The 21,184-nt window shown below is 41.7% G+C and overlaps 1 protein-coding gene and 3 non-coding genes across 4 annotated transcripts in view; all 4 read right to left on the bottom strand.

Moving 5' to 3' along the window:
* polr1a (RNA polymerase I subunit A) overlaps positions 1-21,184 on the bottom strand; it is a 46,542-nt gene that overhangs the window by 7,738 nt on the left and 17,620 nt on the right. The window contains exons 9-29 of the mRNA XM_034689255.1: positions 20,988-21,105; positions 20,758-20,899; positions 20,518-20,679; positions 20,301-20,423; positions 19,978-20,205; positions 19,777-19,884; positions 19,533-19,679; positions 18,471-18,662; positions 18,215-18,364; positions 17,617-17,800; positions 17,403-17,485; positions 13,409-13,567; positions 13,088-13,186; positions 12,524-12,676; positions 11,362-11,444; positions 8,526-8,691; positions 5,896-6,019; positions 4,534-4,622; positions 4,204-4,403; positions 3,720-3,887; positions 1,449-1,584 (exon numbers count right to left, since the gene is read on the bottom strand). Coding sequence (XP_034545146.1) covers positions 1,449-1,584; positions 3,720-3,887; positions 4,204-4,403; positions 4,534-4,622; positions 5,896-6,019; positions 8,526-8,691; positions 11,362-11,444; positions 12,524-12,676; positions 13,088-13,186; positions 13,409-13,567; positions 17,403-17,485; positions 17,617-17,800; positions 18,215-18,364; positions 18,471-18,662; positions 19,533-19,679; positions 19,777-19,884; positions 19,978-20,205; positions 20,301-20,423; positions 20,518-20,679; positions 20,758-20,899; positions 20,988-21,105 — 3,014 coding nt within the window. The remainder of the gene's footprint in view (positions 1-1,448; positions 1,585-3,719; positions 3,888-4,203; positions 4,404-4,533; positions 4,623-5,895; positions 6,020-8,525; positions 8,692-11,361; positions 11,445-12,523; positions 12,677-13,087; positions 13,187-13,408; positions 13,568-17,402; positions 17,486-17,616; positions 17,801-18,214; positions 18,365-18,470; positions 18,663-19,532; positions 19,680-19,776; positions 19,885-19,977; positions 20,206-20,300; positions 20,424-20,517; positions 20,680-20,757; positions 20,900-20,987; positions 21,106-21,184) is intronic.
* On the bottom strand, positions 12,869-13,005 carry LOC117818132. The gene has a single exon (XR_004632322.1). It is a non-coding gene; the product is annotated as a small nucleolar RNA SNORA5 (small nucleolar RNA).
* LOC117818133 lies at positions 17,082-17,218 on the bottom strand. Its single transcript, XR_004632323.1, has one exon. It is a non-coding gene; the product is annotated as a small nucleolar RNA SNORA5 (small nucleolar RNA).
* Positions 17,966-18,102, bottom strand: LOC117818134. Its single transcript, XR_004632324.1, has one exon. It is a non-coding gene; the product is annotated as a small nucleolar RNA SNORA5 (small nucleolar RNA).

Below are 21,184 nucleotides of genomic sequence, written 5' to 3'. Positions count from 1 at the left end.
ACACACACACACACACACAAAAGGTAACTTGGCAACTTATAAAGTCATAAACAGCATCCAGTGAGCTTTAGGCAAGGCAAGGCAAGGCAGCTTTATTTGTATAGCACATTTCATACACGAGGGCAACTCAATGTGCTTCACATTAAAACATTAAAAGCATTGGAAACATTCAGACAAGCATAAAAGAACACAATTAAAATGACAAATATAATAAAACAGAAAAGAAAAGGAAAATTAGAAATATATTAAAAATTACATTGCAGTGGCAAATAAAAAAGTCTTAGTCTTTGATTTAAAAGAGGTGAGAGTTGGAGCAGACCTGCAGCTTTCAGGGAGTGTGTTCCAGATATGTGGTGCATAATGACTAAACGCTGCTTCACCATGTTTCGTTCTGACTCTAGGGACTGAAAGCAGACCAGTACCTGATGACCTCAGAGGTCCAGATGGTTCATACAGTAGCAGCAGATCAGCAATGTATTTTGGGCCTAAACCATTCAGTGCTTTATAAACCATCAGCAGGATTTTAAAGTCTATTCTCTGACAGACAGGAAGCCAGTGTAGAGATCTAAGAACTGGAGTGATGTGGCCTACTTTTTTGGTCCTTGTTAGGACTCGAGCAGCAGCATTCTGTATGAGCTGCAGTCGTCTGATGGACTTTTTAGGGAGTCCTGTAAAGACCCCGTTACAGTAGTCTAGTCTGCTTAAGATAAATGCATGGAGGAGTTTTTCTGCATCCTGCTGAGACATAAGTCCTTTAATCCTTGATATATTCTTAAGTGATAGTAGGCGGACTTTGTAATTGTCTTAATGTGGCTGCTGAAATTAAGGCCTGAGTCTAAGACTACACCAAGGTTTCTGGCTTGGTTTGAACATTTCATCATTGCAGATTGGAGCTGAGCAGTAACCTTTAACCTTTCTTCCTCCAAAAACAATCATTTCAGTTTTTTCTTTGTTTAACTGAAGAAAGATCTGGCTCGTCCAGTCATTGATTTGTTCAATGCATTTACTCAGTGTTTGTATGGGACTATAATCCCCTGGTGATATGGTGATGTAAATGTGTGTGTCATCTGCATAGCTGTGGTATTTTATTTTGTTATTTCTTATTATCTGACCTAAGGGGAGCATGTAGATGTTGAATAGCAGAGGCCCCAGAATGGATCCCTGAGGACACAAAATAGTCCCTGTCATTTAAATAGGACTTAAGCTAATTTAGTACTGCACCAGAGAGTCCCACCCAGTTTTCAAGTCTGTCCAGTAGTATCTTGTGGTCAACTGTGTCAAAAGCAGCACTAAGATCAAGTGATACCAAAACTGAAATTTTGCCATTGTCTGTGTTTAAATGAATATCACTGAGGACCTTGACTAGAGTGGTCTCTGTGCTGTGATGTGTCTTTACAGAGACAATCTAAGAAGCAGGGGGACAAAGAGTGGAGAGAGCAGATCTTTACCTCAGACAGACAGACTCTGGTGAGCTGCTTTCGAAGCGTCTTGGCTCTCTTCAGAGCTTTTTTATTGTTCAGCACTGGAACGCTCATCATGGGAGTTTTAATGTTGGAGCTGGCCACCATCAGGATCTCTCTCAGTCTGCAGCACAGACGGGAAGGAGCATGTTAGAGTGAGACATGGAGAGAAAGGGCTGGAGGATTAAAACATCTCAAGCAGGTGGACAGAAGTGAAAACAGAGGGGTTGATGAAGGAGAGATGTCACTTCTTACATCAAATGTTGTGATTTTGACATTTTAAAAAGCAGTTGAGATGATGTACTTATCGCGTGTTACAAAAGAGCGTTGGATGTTTAATGACACACAGACATCTTGCTTTAGTTGTCATGTGCTGTCGAATCAAGAGTGAAAGTACCTTTACTCCTACTTTAAAATACACTGAGTATAAAAGGTCAGTACCTACTGCCTACTACATTCGTAGGTAGTATGTAGCAGGCCGTATTGAAAGCAGCCTAAGTCTTGTTCGATGAAAGTGTAGTTGCTCTGTCTGCTGCAGTCGTGAGTCGGTCTGTCCCAGTCCTGACAGAGTCACGTGCGCTTTGACTATCAAAATTATTCAAAGGTGGAAGGTTTGTATGTAAATCTAAGACACACCACTGAACATCTCTGAGGTATCTGATAGGACCCAAGCTGGGATATTGATCACAGCATGTTATGATATTTTCTGTGTCACTGCAGCAGCCTTTAGCTCTGTTTTCATAATGTCAGTTTTAAACACCAGAGTGGTTCATCATCATGACTCAGAGCAGCATGAGAGAGGAAATTCTGTGGAGATGGACTATAGTGCGTAACACTGAGCATGAGGAGGGGTTGGTTTACTTGGTCTGGTCACAAGTTCAAGTGTGGACTTCCCCTTCACTCTGTCTGTCTGTCCTTTATAACTCTCTGCTGGTGTGGAGTTGAACAGACAGCTTATATAAGAGCATTAACAGAACACTTTGGATTCACACTTCAATTATCAAAACGGGAAGACTGGTACTCATACTCAGAGAAGTGTTGAATTAACATTGAGTAGATTAGTTCTACTTTCTCTTTCACTGGCTGGTTTCTTAGAAGGTGAAAGTCAGCACATACAAGAAAAAAAAGCAGCACTAACCACTGCAGCAGCGTGCAGCACAATGCATGAGTGAAGTGGAATTAATGTGGTGTCTAAAAAAATCCTCCAAGATGGCTGAAACATTTGTCACAGCCCCGAGCAGTGTAAAGACAAAGAACTACAGTACGCTTTAAAATGTTAAAGGTAGCAGTGAAATACTAAATGTTAGAGCGTGAGCTCTGTGGTGTCAGTTTAGATCAGTTAGAAAAGTACGCACCGTGTCCACACGCCTTCAACTGTGACCCTCATTATAATGTTAACCAACTCTGTGCTCTTCATTTTCCTGTTCTGTATCCAGCTGTCTTATCGATCAATAAATAAATAAATAAATATAAAATAGATAAGTTCATATAAAATAAATCAATATGAAATAATGAATAAAATGAAATAAAATAAAAAACTAAATTGGATATTAAATAAATAAATATATATACAATAAATAAAATAAATACAAAAGACATAAATTCGTATAACATGAAAATGAAATAAAATGAAATAACATTTTTAAAAATTGGATATTTAATAAATGAATAAATAAATATAAATGAAATACAAAAATATAAAATTAATTAATTAACCAAAATTAATTAATTAAATACAATAAAAAACTAAAAATGTGGATATTAAATAAATTAATCAATTTCAAATAAATACAAAAATATAAAATAAATAAATGTATCTAAAATAAATTAATATAAAATAATAAATAAAATGAAATAAACCAAATAAATAAAAAAGTAAATATTAAATAAATATTAAATAAATAAATAAATAAATAAATAAATAAATAAAGGCAAAGCCAAAAATCAATTTTAGAAATTCAAATTAAAGCACGTTGTTTTCACATAGTCTTATGTGGTTATCTAAAGAACACACCGCCTTAACACTGAAACTCTAACATTGACTAACATTTCAAGTTTCTCCAAGCTCCTGGTAACAAGATCACATGTACATGAAGGTGTGTGTATGATCACATGTAGAGGAAAGGTGTGTGTATGATGAGGAAAGATGTGTATATGATCACATATAGAGGAAAGGTGTGTGTATGTGTGTATGATGAGGAAAGGTGTGTGTCTGATGAGGAAAGGTGTGTGTATGATCATGGTTTAAGGTGACAGTACCGAGGTATTCCCAAAGTGACGTTCATCTCTCCTCTGCCAGCGAAGTGGAAGGTGTTGAGGGTCATCTGAGTGGAGGGCTCACCGATGGACTGAGCAGCCAGCAGACCCACAGCCTCTCCTGGATCACACAGCGAGCGCTGCCACTTATAGTGCAGCAGCTGACGAAGGCTGAACACAGAGAGGGACAGAGAAGACACTGATTTAGTCTCTTATTTTACAGACTGCTTTGGGGCTGCTGTAGATGTGCTTCTCAGATCAAAGTGAGTGTTGAACTTGTTGAAATCCTCCTTAGATTCTGACAGCAGGCATCAAATCAAATACTTTAAAAAAGGACAAATCAGCCTCCTGAAGCTCTTCATGCCTTAATTCTCATGACCAATTCTTTTCTTTCAAACAAAAGAAGGTTGTTGGAGACTTTAAAAAACCTAGCTCCCCTGACGTGTGTCTCACAGATGATATTTAGCAGGAGACTAGGTTTATGTACCTGTGGGCATCCAGGTTGTCTTGACTTGCCCCTGCTCTGTTCTGCAGATATTTCTCCGTCATTTCGTGAAAGTTCTCCGACACTGATCCAAAGCAGACGTCTGGCCTCAACACGCTCAGAGAGGGCTCGGGGCAGCGGGTGGTCTTCCGGCTGTACTTGGATTTGCTGGATTCTTCTAGAGAGCGCCACTGCTGCTTGACCTGTGAACGGGTTCAAAGACATTTACTTTAGTTTAGGTCACTTCATACTGTGTAGATTGAGGCTGGAGATTATGAATCTTAAAGTGAAAGATTTCCTGAAGATGAAGCTGTTTCTCTGTAGAAGGAGTACCTGCAGTGAAGCAGCATATCTGCTGCCGGCACCTTGCTCACTCTTTTTCATTTGAGCCAACTTCTTCTTGGAGAACAGCAGGAACGCCCCTGAACCAACAGAAAACAAAGATATAAAGTAACTTCATGGCACACATTTAAAAAAGCCTCGACACAGCTACAGCTAGGGCTGGGCGATATACCGATAATGCTAATTATTGTGATATAGTTTTTCTCGATATAAATACAAAAAATATTGATTTGAAATGTTGATGTTGATGAAAAATTTGATATAAATAAACCTGTAATTACACCCCGCAGCCACTTAAAATTGAGGGGGCGCTAATGAGCCTTAAACGCTAGTTGCCACCCAACATTAGAAAGAAGAAGAAGACAGCATTTAACAGCCAATTTTATATATATTTGTTGTAAATTTAAATCAAATTATAAAAGTACCTCAACCTGAGAAAATTAAGAATCTACAAACGAAAACTTCACAAAAAAATCTCATCTTACATTAAAGCTAGGGTTGGTAGTCATGGAAAACTTGCATGAATTTGAATGTAGCATTTCCACAGGACTCTGTCTAACCCCTCCCCTTGGAGCTCCTCCAAAATGACGCCCCCGCTCACATTCACGAGTGCCGCTGATTCACGACCATATGATGGTGACTGATTCAAAACCGGTCCTCACCAACAATGAAAACACCAAAACATTCTCATAGTGAAAGTTAAAAACACAAACAAATATGGCTGCTGTTAGCACTCACAACTGTCATGCTAGCATTATCCAGTTGTACTGGTGACACGATATCAGGTGAAAAGTTATAACACATATATAATACTGTAACAGCTCTACTGTTTGTTAACGGCAGGACAGGATTTGATTGGTTTCATCATTTGGCTCCTGATGGCAGGGATTGGTTAGTGTTTTCCCAGGTTTACTCTGGCTGTAGATAGCAGCTTTTTTTATCTCTTTTTTAAGAACACATTATGTATTGATTGTCATCAGGACATAAAGATCATTTTAACCATTATAACAAAAAGTGGATCTAAATCTGACTACCAACCCCAGCTTTAAAGACCTGCTTCTTGTTAGCACTGTCAGAAATGATGGACTCAAGAAACTCATCAGATAACTAAATCCAGATACAAGATAACAAACTGTCTTCAACTTTCACTCAGGAGCAAAAATCTGACTTTAAATTTAAATGAAATAATGATTCGATATTTATCGTGATAATTATCGGTATCGACTGATATGAAATATTTTATCGTGACAGCATTATTTTCTATATCGCCCAGCTCTAGCTACAGCATACAACACTTCACTGTCCAACAATCGAGTTTGGAGATGTCTGAAGAAGGAGGATTATTGAGTTTACCTCTCCATGGACCTTCTGTGTCTCTCTTTGCTCTCCAGCGCTGGATGGCTTCAAAGTGTTGAGCGGCAGACTGAGGATCCAAACGTGACAGAAAGCTGTCCAGGCCCTGCGACCTCTTGATCACCTAACAGGGATGAAAAAAAGACAAGGCTGTTCAGGATAAAGTCAGGTGATCAATGTTTGAAACATTTCAAACAGTGGAGACTCAGACATGATGTAGGACAGAGAGGGTCAAAGAGACAGAACTGTAGCTTCACTAAGGAAGTAAATAAGAGTGTTTACAGAATCCCTCCTGACTCCACAAACAGATGTTGGTCAATTTATTGAAGTAATGCACTTTCTACTAGAAAAGGAAAACTATCATCTCACATGTGCAGACATCCTTCTTTCTTATTATCTTTACAAGACATGAGGAAACTAGGGTTGATAAAAACATTTAAAAGAAGTTTTGTAGGAAAGTCAAACATGTTAGCATCACCTTGTTTTGAACAGAGAGATAAGAAGATCACTTTCATTACGTTGAATATGTGGATATGTTTCAGAAGACCTGGCAACCCATCGAGGCAGCGACAGGCATGCACCAACCACTCTACGTGTCACTGCTCTGCTTCTCTCCGCCCTCACTCTCTCATTCTCCAACATTTCTATAAGCTTTGTCATTTTTGTAGAACATGGAGATTTCTTGTTTTCATGATGTCTGTTTTCTGAAAAGTAATTTCACGTGAGCTTTGAAAGTGGGAGAAATTCAAAGCACTTTTCTTACACATCAGTTAATGTATTAATCAATAGCTGGGGGTTTTACATGGACAGGGTTGCTGAGTATTGGCCCTCTGTTCAGTCTAATGTTGGCGGGTACGTACTGTTGGTGTTTCAAATGAAAATGCAAACCTGTACATTTAGAGTTTCTTACCACCACTGTTCCCTGAGGAGAGGCTTACAGAATCAGAGACATCTTTAGAATCTCTTCTTAAGACTCACTTTTACAAACTGGCTTTGATGTGACTTCACCTTTTTTTTTTACTTATTAATTTGTATTTTATTTAACAAATTAATTTGAATGTATTTATTTGACTATCTGTTGATTTTTTTATTGATTTTTTCTTTTCATATTAATGTTCTTAATCTATCCTTTCCTATCTTCGTTCTCTTCTTCTTAAACCTTTTTGTTTTCTGTAATGCTTTCTTTAAACCTCTATATCAAGGATTTATTGCTCTACTGTTTTATCACTTCAGTCTGTTTAATTTGCGTTTATTCTTTTTAACCTTTGGCGTTGTATTTTGTTTTTAACATTGTTATTCTTTTCTACACTCTGTCAGTCTGTTTAAGGTTTATTTTGTCATCCTCCTGTATCCTGACATCCTTTTTCTGTGAATGCACTTTTTAAACAATTGCTTTTATAGGTGCTTTAAAAAACAAAAGTTATTATTGTCATTTTTATTATTAATATTATCATTATTATTATTATTGATGTAATTATTTTTGTTGTTAATATTATTCTTATTGATGTTATTATTATGGTTATTATTATCATGTTTATTACTTAAATTAATATTGTTGTTGTTGTTGTTATTATTATTGCTATTATTATTACTATAATCTTTTATTGTTTTTATTATTGCTATTATTATTGTTATTATTATTAGAATTATTGTTATTAGTGTCATTATTATTTGCATTATTATTGTAATTATTACTATTATTGTGGTTATTATTGTTACTATTATCATTGCTGTTGTGGTTGTTATTATTATTTTTGCTATACTATTATTATTAAATCAACCATGTTACCATAAGAGCTCATCACATGCTGCAGGATCACGAGTCAGTATTTTATGTCTTTCTGTTTTAAAAGCAGAGCCAGCCCTTTCCTGCTCATCATGCTAAGCTAATCTAACAGCTGTACGGCGGCGCATGCTTCATACCAGCTGCATAGACGTGAGCATGGTATCAATATTTGTGTCTAACAAATGAAAAAGAACGGGATAACTTAAAATGTGTTTCATCAGACTTAACGGAGGAATAAAGTGAAGCACTTGAGATGATGAGAATGTTAAAGAAGGGAGGGACTGAAGGAAGCCTTCTTTCACATCTGTACCCACGTCAAATTGTTAAACTGTTTTTCAAATAAAAAGATGACAAGATAAACAAAGGGGATGAACGTATGAATTCTTTCTAAATATTTCTTTGTTGTGTGTGAGTCATGGTGTCGTTGAAAAATCAACGGAAGTGTTTTTTGAGTTGAGGATTTTCTTGATGTAAATATTCTTCTCAGAAACAATTTGAGCAGTGTTGAAACTTTGCGGTGGTCTGGTTTAGCTGGTGGTCTGGTTTAGCTGCTGTTCATCAGCTGAATAATCTGAGACGATCTGATATTGTTGATCCGATCAAATCTAGCACCTTGCAGAATTTCTTTTAAATTACTCACAGAAGTTATCAGCAGGGAAACGCCCTGACATTGAACAACTTCTTCTTTCAGTAACAGTTCTCATAAACTCTAAATGTGCTTCTCCATCCGTCCAGGAAACAGAAACCACCATCAGATGAAACTAAAGCACTCTCACCTCCTCCTCCTCCTCCTCCTCCTTCAGTATTTGTTACAACACTGAGGCTGTGTTTGGCTCAGGTTTACCTCGTAGTTGTCCTCGATGAAGGGAAACTGTCTCTGCTGCAGGAACTGGGTCTTAGGTATATCCAGCCCATCTTCACCGTACAGGAACTGGACCACAGATCCATCGCTGTCCCTCACCGTCAGATCATACTGAACCACCAGACCCTCCAGGTGCTTTATGACACATCTGTAGACCAGAGGAGAAGGAACGCAAGACTGGACTAAATCTTGTTTTATCTGCTTAACTATTGCGTACTTTCAAAAGACATGTGGAGCAGGTTTCTGTCCCATTCTGGTGTAAAATAACCTTTAAACTTAAGCTGTGGCGTGTTTCAGCCAGAACTACGACAATCTTAAACTCTTGATCAGATTTGTGTTGATCAGGTCCTTTTTAAGAACACTCTAAGGTTGTTCTGTAAACTCCCATCATAACATCTGATCTTTTGTATTCGTGAGGTCGTCCAGACACAAGAGTTAGTTCATAGAGTCTGATTCAGCAGGTGGTTGGTGTTTCAATCAAAAAGTGAGATCGCAATGACACTGAGATTTGCACATTTATTCCCACAGCATGAGCTCATTTCCATATCGTGCTTTCATCACCGCGAGGCACCACATTTATTTTACTGAACATTTTCCATATCCAAATATTGTTTAGTAACAATTGAGCCATGAAGCCGGAGTGTGTGCGCGGGCTTTTCTGATTCACAGCACTTCTAAATGTGAAACCTGCACCAAGCGGCAACCTCCGTTCTCAAAATATGAAGCCCATGCAGAAGTGTTATAAACTGCAATTCAGCGAGCATCCACTAGAGGCTGGCTGCAGAAACACAGGAAACCAATGTTACAATGTTACAATGTTACAATGTCATTTAGCAGACACTTTTATCCAAAGCGACGTACATACGAGAACAAGAACAACACAAGCAAAGATCTAGACAAGAGGAAACAAGATCAGTAAGAGTAACAAAGTGCTTCAAGTCCATTTGGGTGCAGGTACTGCCAAGCAGTGTAAAGACAATGCACAAAAGTAAGTAAGGATTTTTTTTATATATAATGATAAAATAAGGAACATCTACAATGAAGCAACCAACCAATTTAAGACCTTCCATTATCATCATCAACAATTAACATCACCACAATAATGACCAAAGTACCAAGTGCTGGGTCACTCAAGAGCTGAACACAGATTCCCAGAGTAGAGCAGGACAGTGCGAGTCAACTGTAGCTGGAAGACATGATCTGCCACTGGGGACAACAGTGGAGAACAGTCTAGCTGTCTTTTGAAAGTAGAGAGGGACTCTGCAGATCGAATGGAGTTGGCCAGTTCATTCCACCATTTAGGGGCAACAGAAGAGAAGAGTCGAGCTAGTGATTTTGAGGCCTTGTGTGCTGGAAGCACTAGGCGCTTTTCAGAGGTTGAGCGTAGCGGGCGAGAAGGGCAGTAGACCTGGATGAGGGGTTCCAGGTAAACTGGAGTGGTTTTGGTTACTGCTTTGTAAGTCATGATTAGAGTTTTGTATCTGATGCGAGCTGCAACTGGAAGCCAGTGTAGTGAAATGAGCAGGGGAGTGACATGAGCTGTCTTAGGCTGGTTGAAGACCAGACGTGCTGCTGCGTTCTGGATCATTTGCAGAGGTTTAACTGTGCATGCAGGGAGGCCTGCCAGTAGAGAGTTGCAGTAGTCAATGCGTGACATTACAAGAGCTTGAACCAGGAGCTGTGTTGCGTGTTCTGTCAGGCAGGGTCTGATCCTCTTGATGTTATAGAGAGAAAAAACGGCAGGACCGAGCAATCGAGGCAACATGAACCTTGAAGGTTAGCTGGTCATCGATCATGACACCCAGATTTCGGGCAGACTTAGTGGGCATGAGGTTTTGTGATCCAAACTGGATATTGATCTGTGGGTCCATAGCGGGACTGGCTGGAATGATAATAAGCTCAGTCTTGGACAACCACATACCACATACACACCCATTCATAGAAGACGATTCTTACAGCAGAAATAAACATGTTTACAGCCTGGTTAAAAAAATGGCTTGGGTCTACGTAGCTAATTTCTGGGGGGGGGGGGGGGATTTTTCTGACGCGACAGTTCAGAAGATATAAAGATTACGAGTTTTGCCCATTTAAGGACATGACTGACTTGATTGACAGGTGGGAACCAAGCGGCAAACTCCGGTCTCAAACGATGAAGCCAATGCGGAAGTGATATAAACTGCAATACATCGAAAATCCGCTTGAGGCTGGCTGCAGAAACACCGGAAACCACATAGATATGTATGGGAAAAAGACGATCTTTGCAGCATTAATAAACATGTTTACAGCCTGGTTCAAAAAACGGCTTGGCCCTACAAAGCTAATCTCTCTAATGGCTCACACTGTACGGGGGCTGAATTTTTTTCTAACATGACGGTTAAGAAGATATTAAGATTATGAGTTTTGCCCAAATAAGGACATGACTGACGTGACTCCCGGTCGGGAACACACAGCCATTGGCTAAGAGACTCACACTACGTCACACTCTGCCTAGTTGAGTTCCGCATTACCAATATGGCTGCTGCCGTCGATATGCTTCAAAACAGCTCTCAGGAACAGATGGGTGACGTCACGGATACTACGTCCATATTTTATACAGTCTATGGTGGGAACACTGTAGCTGTTGGCTTGAAGGCTCAAATCCCGCCTCTTTACCTCACACTAAGGTTGGTTGAGTTCAACATTTCCAATATGGCTCCCGCCGTCGATTGGCATCAAACAGCGCTCAGGAACAGATGGGTGACGTCAAGGATTCAACGTCCATTATTTAAATAGTCTATGTTCCGCACATACATGTGACCGTTTCTGAGCCTTTGCTTACCTCTGTAAGTATCCTGATCTTGAGGTCTTCACAGCTGTGTCCACCAATCCCTCTCTTCCCGCCATACAATGGAAGAAGAACTCCTGCATGCAGATCACACAGAGGAAGGGGAAGAGCAGTGTAATGAAGTGAGAAGATCTTTACACAGCTATCTACACTACCAGTCCAAAGTTTGGACACACCTTCTCATTCAATGGTTTGTATTTATTGTAATTATTTTCAACATTTGTTGAAATAGTTTGATACTGAAGACATCAAAACTATGAAATAATCTGGTTTTACCATAATCTGGATTACAACAGTAGTCAACTAGATCTATCCATTGTGTACTAACCCTACCTCTGAACAACACAACTGATGGTCTCAAACACATTAAGAAGGCAAGTCATTCTGTAAGAGCCATATTCATGCTGTGAACCACATTGTTTATTGTGCCACTGGGTGTTGTTGTTTTGTTGATAAAGGGCACAGGTATACAGGTACGTCACTGCCTAGGTATCAGATGTATGTCTTGACCCGGAAGGGCATGTGATTTTTGGCCGTTGTCACGCTTTGACGCTGGAACGCTATGACGCTGCGTCGGAAGGCGGCATGGAGAACCACGCCTTTAGAAACTTGTGGATGCTGTTTAACACTTCGTACGGTGATGCAAATAAATGGATTGTTTTGTGCTGCAAACCAGAGTTTACGCCTAAGAATTGTTATTTAAACTACTACAGCAAATGGTATTGTATCGACAAACATACGACAGTACAACACGTCAGCCTAGTCATTCCCAGGAGTTAACAAAACACATCGGCAGCTTTAGGAAGTGACTAAGCTTCTATACATTCTACAAATGAACTCTTGACAAGGCTCGTGTTAATTAGAAACCATTCCAGGAGACCACTTCATGAAGCAGACTGAGAGAATACCAAGAGTGTGCAAAACTGTCATGAAGGAAAAAAGGGGCTACTTTACAGAATCTAAAATATAAAACAGATTCTGCTTTGTTTAACACTTTGTTGTTCATTCAATAATTCCATATATGTTCTTTCATAATTTTGATGTCTTCAGTATTAATCTACAATGTTTACAATCATTACAATATAAGATGTGTCCAAACTTTGACTGGTAGTGTATGTAAACACACAAATGCAGACTCAGAGGTTTCTTAAAGTACCTGAGGTTTGATGCCTGTGAGGAACCGTCCTGAAACAAAGCCCCCTGCCCCGGGTGAAGGGTCGTATGGCTGGAAGCAGGGCAAAGATTTCCCAGAAGGCATCAGAGGAGGTCTACGACCCTCCAACTCGATTTGACCCAGCAGGCATGAAATCTAGGAAACACACACACAGAGAGAAAGAGTTTGATAGAGATGATAGGTGTGAGAGGAGTGAACTACGACAGAGAGAACATTTATTCTTTTGAACCTTGAATCCTCAAAGACTCAGAGGTGAACATCAGGAGACTCATCAGCAGCATACAACCTGGCAGCTGCAGAGTAACTCTGTTCCTCACGCCTCACAGTGTTTGTGTGTAGTACATATTTATCCTCTGTGGTGATGATGAAGCACCACTGAGGCCCATGAACTACACGCTCACTGTGGCAGCCATTTTGGCCAGTGACATCCATGAAGAGGAAACACTGAATTTGACAAGACTGCAACTTTTCTAAATAAAACACTGTGGTAGAAACTGTTCCTACGTGTGTGAGCAGAGGCAGTAAGATACGACTGTGTGCGGGTACCTGCATGGTGTTTACAGTTGACCCCTTGGCTCCTGATTGGACCATCAGCTGCAGGTTGTTGTCTGGGAATGAGGTGTGGAGTCCGAGGGGCATGCACACCTACAGAAACATGACAATAATCATCATCGTCGTCGTCGTCGTCCATGTTAATATTAGAAAGATTAAACTACCTCCACTCTTAAAGTATACATCTGTAAAAGTCTGTTTATTATTTGAGATCATTTTACATCACACAGAAGACCCTCCCCTCTCCACCAGGATCCTCTGGTACACACTCTGATGGAGGTGAGAGTGTGTGTTGATCAGGTGCTGACATGTTACCTTGTTGATCTCGTTGTTCACTTGGTTGGCCAGCTCTTTGAACTTGTGGTCGGCCATGCTGAAGTCTTTCTGGTCCGGGCTGAGGTGAGCGTCCTGCCAGCGGCTCCTGGCCTCAGCTTGATCCACAGTGGGGGGCAGGTTGAAAGCTGCCTGGAGGGCCTACGAGACGGGAATGAAGACATTTAATTATTTGATCGGATATGAACACCCCTGACTCCTTTCACCCGGTTGTATTTATTCAAAGCAACATGTCACTCAAACGTCATGTTTTCATCTCTCACAACTCGACAGCTCTCCTGTAATCTCGCTCCTGTCTAATCTCTTTGCTTCAGCTGCAGCCAGAAGCTGATTCCAGGAAACAGGCCCAATCTCAATGTCCACACTCACACACTTACTGACTTTGAGGCGCGTTCTCGCTCAGTCAGTGAGGGCTTAGAGCTGTCCCTCTGTCAAATCATCAAGTGTGTGAGGGATCTCTCTCAGACTTTTTGAGCCCTTTATGCCCTCTTTCCGTAACGTTCTGCTTCTTCTTTTTTCCGTAGATGACGGGGAGCTCCGTTTTTAGGAGCTGCGGAAATTATTGAATTCCATATAAACCACTTCTTAACTTTTTAAATCATAACTGATGTTAAAGAAGGAGTTTATCTATCAGATTGGTCATTGTTTACTTCTGCTTTCTGAAACCGGAAATCCAGTGACGCCTGACCCAGCATCCTGCAGACCAGATCCAACAGAACAGATCCAGCAGAACAGTCATACTACAGACTACCTTCAGACACAGTATGTAGTATGAAGTACCTGCTGCCTACTTTATTAGTAGTTAGTATGTAGCAGGCCGTTTCAAAAACAGCCTGAGCATAAGGAATTACCCAGAGTTCATAGCATTGTGATGCAAGCATGGAAGGGTGAACAAGCGACTTAACATGAATTTTAAAAAGTGACGGTAAACAAGAAGCAAGAAGGTGCAACTAATGTTGGGGTTACAAAAAAGTTTGCCTGTAAGAATAAATATAAGAAACAACCTGAATCTATTTATCTTCAGACATATGTGTGTATAAACAATATAATCTATATATGTATGGTCATATAGCCTATTTATATATTTGAAATGGTGTGGTTAAGCAGTCTGTACAGCAAGAGCCTGGATCACATGACAATCAATCAGTCGCTCCCATCCCTTGATTTTGAGGAAACATTTTGCATGAAACATTCCTAATGCTTCTAAGGTGAGCTACATGATGTCATGCAGGATACGTGAGAAGTCTCAAAGTGCTGTCCCATCCCAGTTCTACAGTTTGAGCCCTTACAGCCTCCTGCCCTCAATCACTTTCCAGGTGACTTCAAGAAGGGGTTCAGGGTTCAGGGAGGACATTGAGATTTGGCAAATGACCCACTTTGCACTCCTCACCCACCACCTTACAGCAGACAGACTCAGTTTAAGATGTGCAAGGCGACAGAGTGGATCATTGGAGCATGATTAATACCTCAGGTGGTGTTACCTTTAACCCATAAAAACCTGGACTCATTTCTCCTCAAAGGAAAATTATATGGAATGTACCACAGACCAAGTGGACCACTGAGATGACATTTTTGATTATCTTTTTTAAAACTACCTTTTAATGTCAAAGATCTGTAATGTGAAATATATGTCACATTGGGTGTTTATGGTACATTTATTTTGCATTTGAAAATAAGTAATAACTATAGGTTCTTTTTGCTTAATAATAGCTTAATAACACAATTTTGCCTTTGTATTTGCATTTCCATACCATCTATCACAATTGTGACTTTGGAAGTGCAGTTTAACAACAATTATTGTTTCAGAATTTCTTTATGTCACAAAATAAGCAAATTAAATACAAATAAATAACTCTTCCTCATTGGGAGTCTTCTCAACAAGCTACTGTAGCTGTAAAAAAAACTGCTACATAATTTGACAATATTTTGTGTTTATATTTGTTCAAATTTACTTTGAATTATGCAACAGAACTTATTTAAATTCAAAATAATTAAAACAGCTAAATCAATTGAGTGGGTTATTACCATTTTTGTTATTGTGACACAGAGGTCACATCAGAGTTTTCATGACTGTTTGCCCGATGCGACATATATGTTTTTTAGTTTTTTTATACGTTTAAACTTACCTATAGTATCACCACCATTTTTGGGAAGTCACATCCTGTCCCAGTCACATGACTATGACTATCAGGGCATTCAAAGTGTATGTAACACCCGTGTCACCGTGGGTTCTTATTGAGCAGTGGACTTGCATTTAGCATGGACCTGAGACAAGATAATATCATGTCTCTATAACTCCTGACTGTGACAATAAGTTACTGTTTGTTCACAAGCGCGCAGCGTTTTGTTTCCACTTCTCCCCTTGAGGTGTCATCTAAAGCCACAAAGTCTCTGAAAAGTTGAGGTTTTGGCGCCCCCAAGTGGCGGCTTCAGTAAAGACATTGGGCCACAACGTTTCTGGTTAGAGAAGCACTTTTGTCTTGAATTTGAGTGGAGAACATTTGGATGAAGAGGTAAAGTCACAGACTGCTCTACGTGTGAGTGAACATGAAGTTAAAGGTGACATATCATGCAAAATCGACTTTTTAATGGTTCTCTACCTGAAATATGTGTCCCTGGCATGTCTACAAACCCCCCGAGAATGAAAAATATCCATTCTGCCCCGTTTTGATTTCTCCACCTTTCTGTAAATGTGTGTGAAACGAGCCGTTTCAGACTTCAGTGTTTTTGTTACGTAACAACAATATCTGTTTTTCATTACCTGCACAAATGTGTGGTAACAAGGAGCTTAGGAGGGAGGCATGCTAGTTGTAGGCTGTCTTAATAAACACAAAGGTCGGTTTTACTCCCCACGTCTGCAGATTTGAAGATCTAGTGGATGATTTTTATTTATCATTGATAAGTGCTAGCGCTAGTTAGCATAGCTACATAGCGTAGCTGTAGCTGTGTACCAAGACACACGTCGACATACTGACAAATAAAACAACAAGAAACACTAAATCTGTGACCAACCCTTCAGAAAAGGTCCTGCTGCCTTTCTGGCAGAGGTCGGTTTTACTCCCCACGTCTGCAGATTTGAAGATCTAGTGGATGATTTTTATTTGTCATGGATAAGTGCTAGCGCTAGTTAGCATAGCCACATAGCTATATGTTCGTAGCTGTGTACCAAGACACACGTCGACATACTGATAAATAAAACAACAAGAAACACTAAATCTATGACCAATGGTTCAGGAAGGTCCTGCTGCAGGCGCCTCTCCGTCAGGATCAGATTCTGGATCAGATTCAGAGGGTTGAAGTAACGTGATCTCTGAGCAGCCGTGTATATTCAGCCAACATGTAAACATTAGATCAACGTGCTGGAGAGCCGAGGGCACATCCACTTCCTGAGGGGGCGTGGTCAGAGAGAAAACAGAGTGTTCTGCGGAGGACTGAAGAAGAGGGTTTTCAGGCAGACCAAAATCTGATTTCAAAGTGTTTTTTTTGAGCATAAACTTTAAAGACGTGTTTTGGGGACCTCTTAGACCAATATATATTGATGAAAAAAGCGTGATATGTCACCTTTAACAGAAGTCTGGATCAGACGTTAGAATCTTTGAATGACAGCTGCAGAGGAAAGCAACCCTTCAAAAGCTCAACACACACACCGGTGAATGTTTGTGTGTAGTACATATTTATCCTCTGTGGTGATGATGAAGCACCACTGAGGCCCATGAACTACACGCTCACTGTGGCAGTCGTTTTGGCCAGTGACATCCATGAAGAGGAAACACTGAATTTGACAAGACTGCATCAGCAAACTGGATCAGCAATGTGCCTCACTTATTCCTCTGTGTTTGTTTTAGGGACACTCAGCATAGTCCGCTGATGAAGGTGCATTAGCAGCCAGCGTGTTCACTGTTCCATAAGTTAGGGTAGGTGAATGTACCCCTCAGCAGTCCACTAAAAACACCATCAGACCGCTGAGCTATCTTACCTTGGTGCCGATCTTCAGTGACTCCTTTATGATCTTCCTTCTCCTCTTGTTGGCGCCCGGTCTCACCAGAATGTCTTCCACACCTACACAAGTTCACGACCCAAAAAAGTTGCGGCTCAGCAAGTTTTTCTCCACAAGGACTCAACATCAGAAACAAACTTTTCTGCTTTATTTTTTCACATGTTATATGTATTAACTGTGCGGACATCCTCACCCAGAGTGAAGCCTCGGTAAAGCTGCAGGTAGGCCGTGAAGAGGCGAGCCAGGCAGCTGAGCAGCTTGCCGCTGGTCTCTCCTCCGTACAGCTCGTAGCAGCAGTGCACCAGACCGTAGGCCGAGGAGCCGTAGTGAGCTTTGTCCAGAACCCCCACCAACAGCTCGCCATGACGGATCACCACCTGGGGAAGGAGAAGAAGAGGGGTGAGTAAACGAGGGAGGGATAATGAATAGTTAGCTGGTGGAAATAAAATCCAGCCAGGATGAGACGAGACACAGACGCAGGGAGGAGGCAGATGGGTTAATAAAGGCTGGTTTATACTTCTGTGTCGATCCAATGCAGCAGGGGTTGTGTGTAGTACATATTTATCCTCTGTGGTGATGATGAAGCTCCACTGAGGCCCATGAACTACACGCTCACTGTGGCAGTCGTTTTGGCCAGTGACATCCATGAAGAGGAAACACTGAATTTGACAAGACTGCAACTTTTCTAAATATATATGTGTGTGTGTGTGTGTGTGTGTGTGTGTGTGTGTGTGTGTGTGTGTGTGTGTGTGTGTGTGTGTGTGTGTGTGTGTGTGTGTGTGTGAGCGTACCTGTGAGTCACACATGCTGTCAGGCCTGTACCCCGGGGCAGATCGGGGCGGGACTTGGATCCAGGCTTTGCTGGGGATTTTGGACTTGCCGACCAGGTTGAGGGGAACAGCGTTCTCCGGGAGTACATTCAGCAGCAGCGTCGACACCACCTACAAGAAGAGACACCACATCTTAATGATCTGGATGTTGTTGTGTTGTTCTGGTGTCGAACATGACTGTTCAAACATCGTAAAGGTGCAGAGATGATATCTTCACCTGCTTCCCTGTCCACAGCGGCTGTGGTTTGAGGATGGCCGGCGGCAGCAGCTTGACCCGGCCCGGTTTATCTGTCAGTCCTCTGTACACCAGCTCTGTGTACTGCGCTCTGGTGAAGAAACAGCCGCGGATCGTCATCCTGGTGCCTGACACCATGTGGTCCTGGATCAGACCTGCTAAAGGTTTCCCATCCTGAACACAGAAACAGAACTTAGCACGATATCTGGTGTGTTAATGAGATTCTGTGGATCTCCATGACCAACATTTCTGCAGAACTACAAAGAGTGTATCCCGTGAATGAGCTGATGATGAGACAGCCTCTAAAAAGCCTTCAGGGTGATTTAAACTTGAATCATGATTTGGATGATCTTTAAATAAAAAGACCCATAGAGAAAAAGCATCATGAGCCAGATCAAAATAGACCCTGGTACCAGATCTGTGTCCGTCTGTCTCTGATCTGCTGCGGTCCGGCTCTGTACTCTCTTGTCCGTCAACACCCACACATTTTAAGAACGTAGCATGGAGCAGGACCGCCGGACAGCTGGAGTCATGTGACCGGGGTTTTCCCACTGTAATCACTGAATCAAGGATTCTCCTCCTCCTCTCCTCATCCATGTTGTCTTTCTGGTCCTCTGAAAACCTCTGACCTGTTGACTCCAGGCCTGGCTCCGCTCATCATGACGGTTTGTTGTTGTAGTTAAGTGAAATACGATCTGGTGATCACACAGAGTGTTTTATTCTGAAAATTAACCGGATGTTTTCATTTTGTTTTGGTGCCTGACTTCCTGTCCTGCTCCATCTACTCTGTCGAGATTGATGCGTCGTGCTCCGGCATCTGGCAAAAATAGAAGTCTTGTGTATCTGATCTGGAGGGCTCTGACCAGAGACGCAGCCGGAACACAATGGAGCGGATCCAGTGGAAGTTAACACATTGACTAGAATAGAAACCTATCAGATATGGCGCTGTGACGGATCAGAGAGGGATCATACACAGATCTTGTGGAATTGGGCTGTTAGACTTTAGGACTGTGAATTAAGTAAAAACAGTGTGTGGATATCTACCTTTGGGACGAGGTACTGCTGGTTGGTGCTAACCAACGTGTAGGCCTCCGCTCTGCCCAGCTCGCTCTGAGGGAAGTGTGCGTTCATCTCGTCTCCATCAAAGTCAGCATTGTAGGCCTTACAGTTGGCGTAGTGGAGTCTCAGTACCTGTTGCATGAAGACCAGGTTCAGTTCTCTGTGTGAGTACATTCACTGCAGATTCTTTTCAAATAGATCAATAAAGCATCGACCAATAAGATCTCACCTTCTCTCCAGGTAGGATCCTTGCACAGTGGGCTTGTATGGAGGGTCTGTGCAGGGTTGGCTGTCTGTTCAGTAACAACACGTCTCCGTTCTTTATGTGACGATTCACCTGGGACAAGACAAGAGGAGGGTTGTGTCATTAACAGTAATGTGTGCATCCCGTGTGTTTATCTGTCAACAACAACAACAACATCTGACGTACGATCTTCATGGGCATCTTGTGTGGACCGGGACAGGGCGTCAGCAGCTGCTTGGCCACAGCCTCTCTCTGTGCAAGGTTTGCGGGTGACAGGATTGTCTTCCTGCCGTCTTCGTTCACCACCATGGAAGCACCGGGGTGGACGTTGGGTCCGTTGATGACCGCCTGACGGAGCTCCTTCACGTTCCAGGGTGTGACGGGTTGAGGATAGGTCAGCTTTGTGGCAAACACCTGCACAAATATGGAAGAGAGTAAGAGCTGGACCAAACGCAGAGCTCTGGAGTAAATCAATAACATGTTGTTTAAAGACAAGCAGTCAGACGTACCATCGGTATTCCTATCTCATTTGTCTCAATGTACATGTCAGGACAGATGACAGAACGTGCCGCATAGTCCACTCGTTTTCCCATCATGTGTTTCCGGAACAATCCGTCCTTCTTCTCCAGGATCTGTCCAGAGACAATAAGAGAACCAGGATGTCCGTATGAGTGAGCAAGAGGAAAACTAAAAGCTGACACTTTGCATCATCTGTGTACGTGATACCTGTCGTATTCCTGGGTATTTCTCAGTCATCAGTTTGTCCATGTCGCTGTCGAACACGATGTTCACGTGCGTCTGTAGTCGAACCCAAATGTTGTAGAGTTTATCTGTCAACGTCTGCCCGGGGATACCTGCCAGAAAGGTTTGGTCCGTGTGTTCTGGAGCCTGCAGAAGAAAAGAGAGCGGACAGGTCAGCACGCTCTGTCACCATCACACTGTTCACGCTGCTCAGCTGCTTCTTACCTCCTCCTCCGGTGTAGTATTCTCCCCCGCCATGAGAGCCAGAAGCTTCCTGATGCTCTCACAGTCCTTCATGACGGCCTGCATGTTGACTGTCTGGCCGTTTGTAAACATCTGGTCACCCAGCCGATTGATTGGACGATATCTGACAGAGAGGGGACGAGCGTTATCGTCAAGTAACTTCATACATTCAGACTGAGATCGTATTGGATGTTAGTTTCTTCTCAGTGTACCTGCACGGTGGGACTGCCAGCAGCTCCAGGAAGAAGACATCTGGGTAGAAACCATTCTCCCTGTCCTGTGAAACCACCTCCCCCTCCAGCCCGGGGAACAGACACTTCAAGAAGACACCTGGAGGAAAAAGAAGAGAAGAGGAGTTTGAGATTATATTTGAGGAAGGATTTATACAGTGACATTTTGTATCCTTGAA

Source organism: Notolabrus celidotus, chromosome 8 (genome assembly GCF_009762535.1).
Source record: "Notolabrus celidotus isolate fNotCel1 chromosome 8, fNotCel1.pri, whole genome shotgun sequence".
In the NCBI taxonomy this organism is placed as follows: domain Eukaryota; kingdom Metazoa; phylum Chordata; class Actinopteri; order Labriformes; family Labridae; genus Notolabrus; species Notolabrus celidotus.
This window is presented reverse-complemented; position numbering and strand designations above follow the sequence as displayed.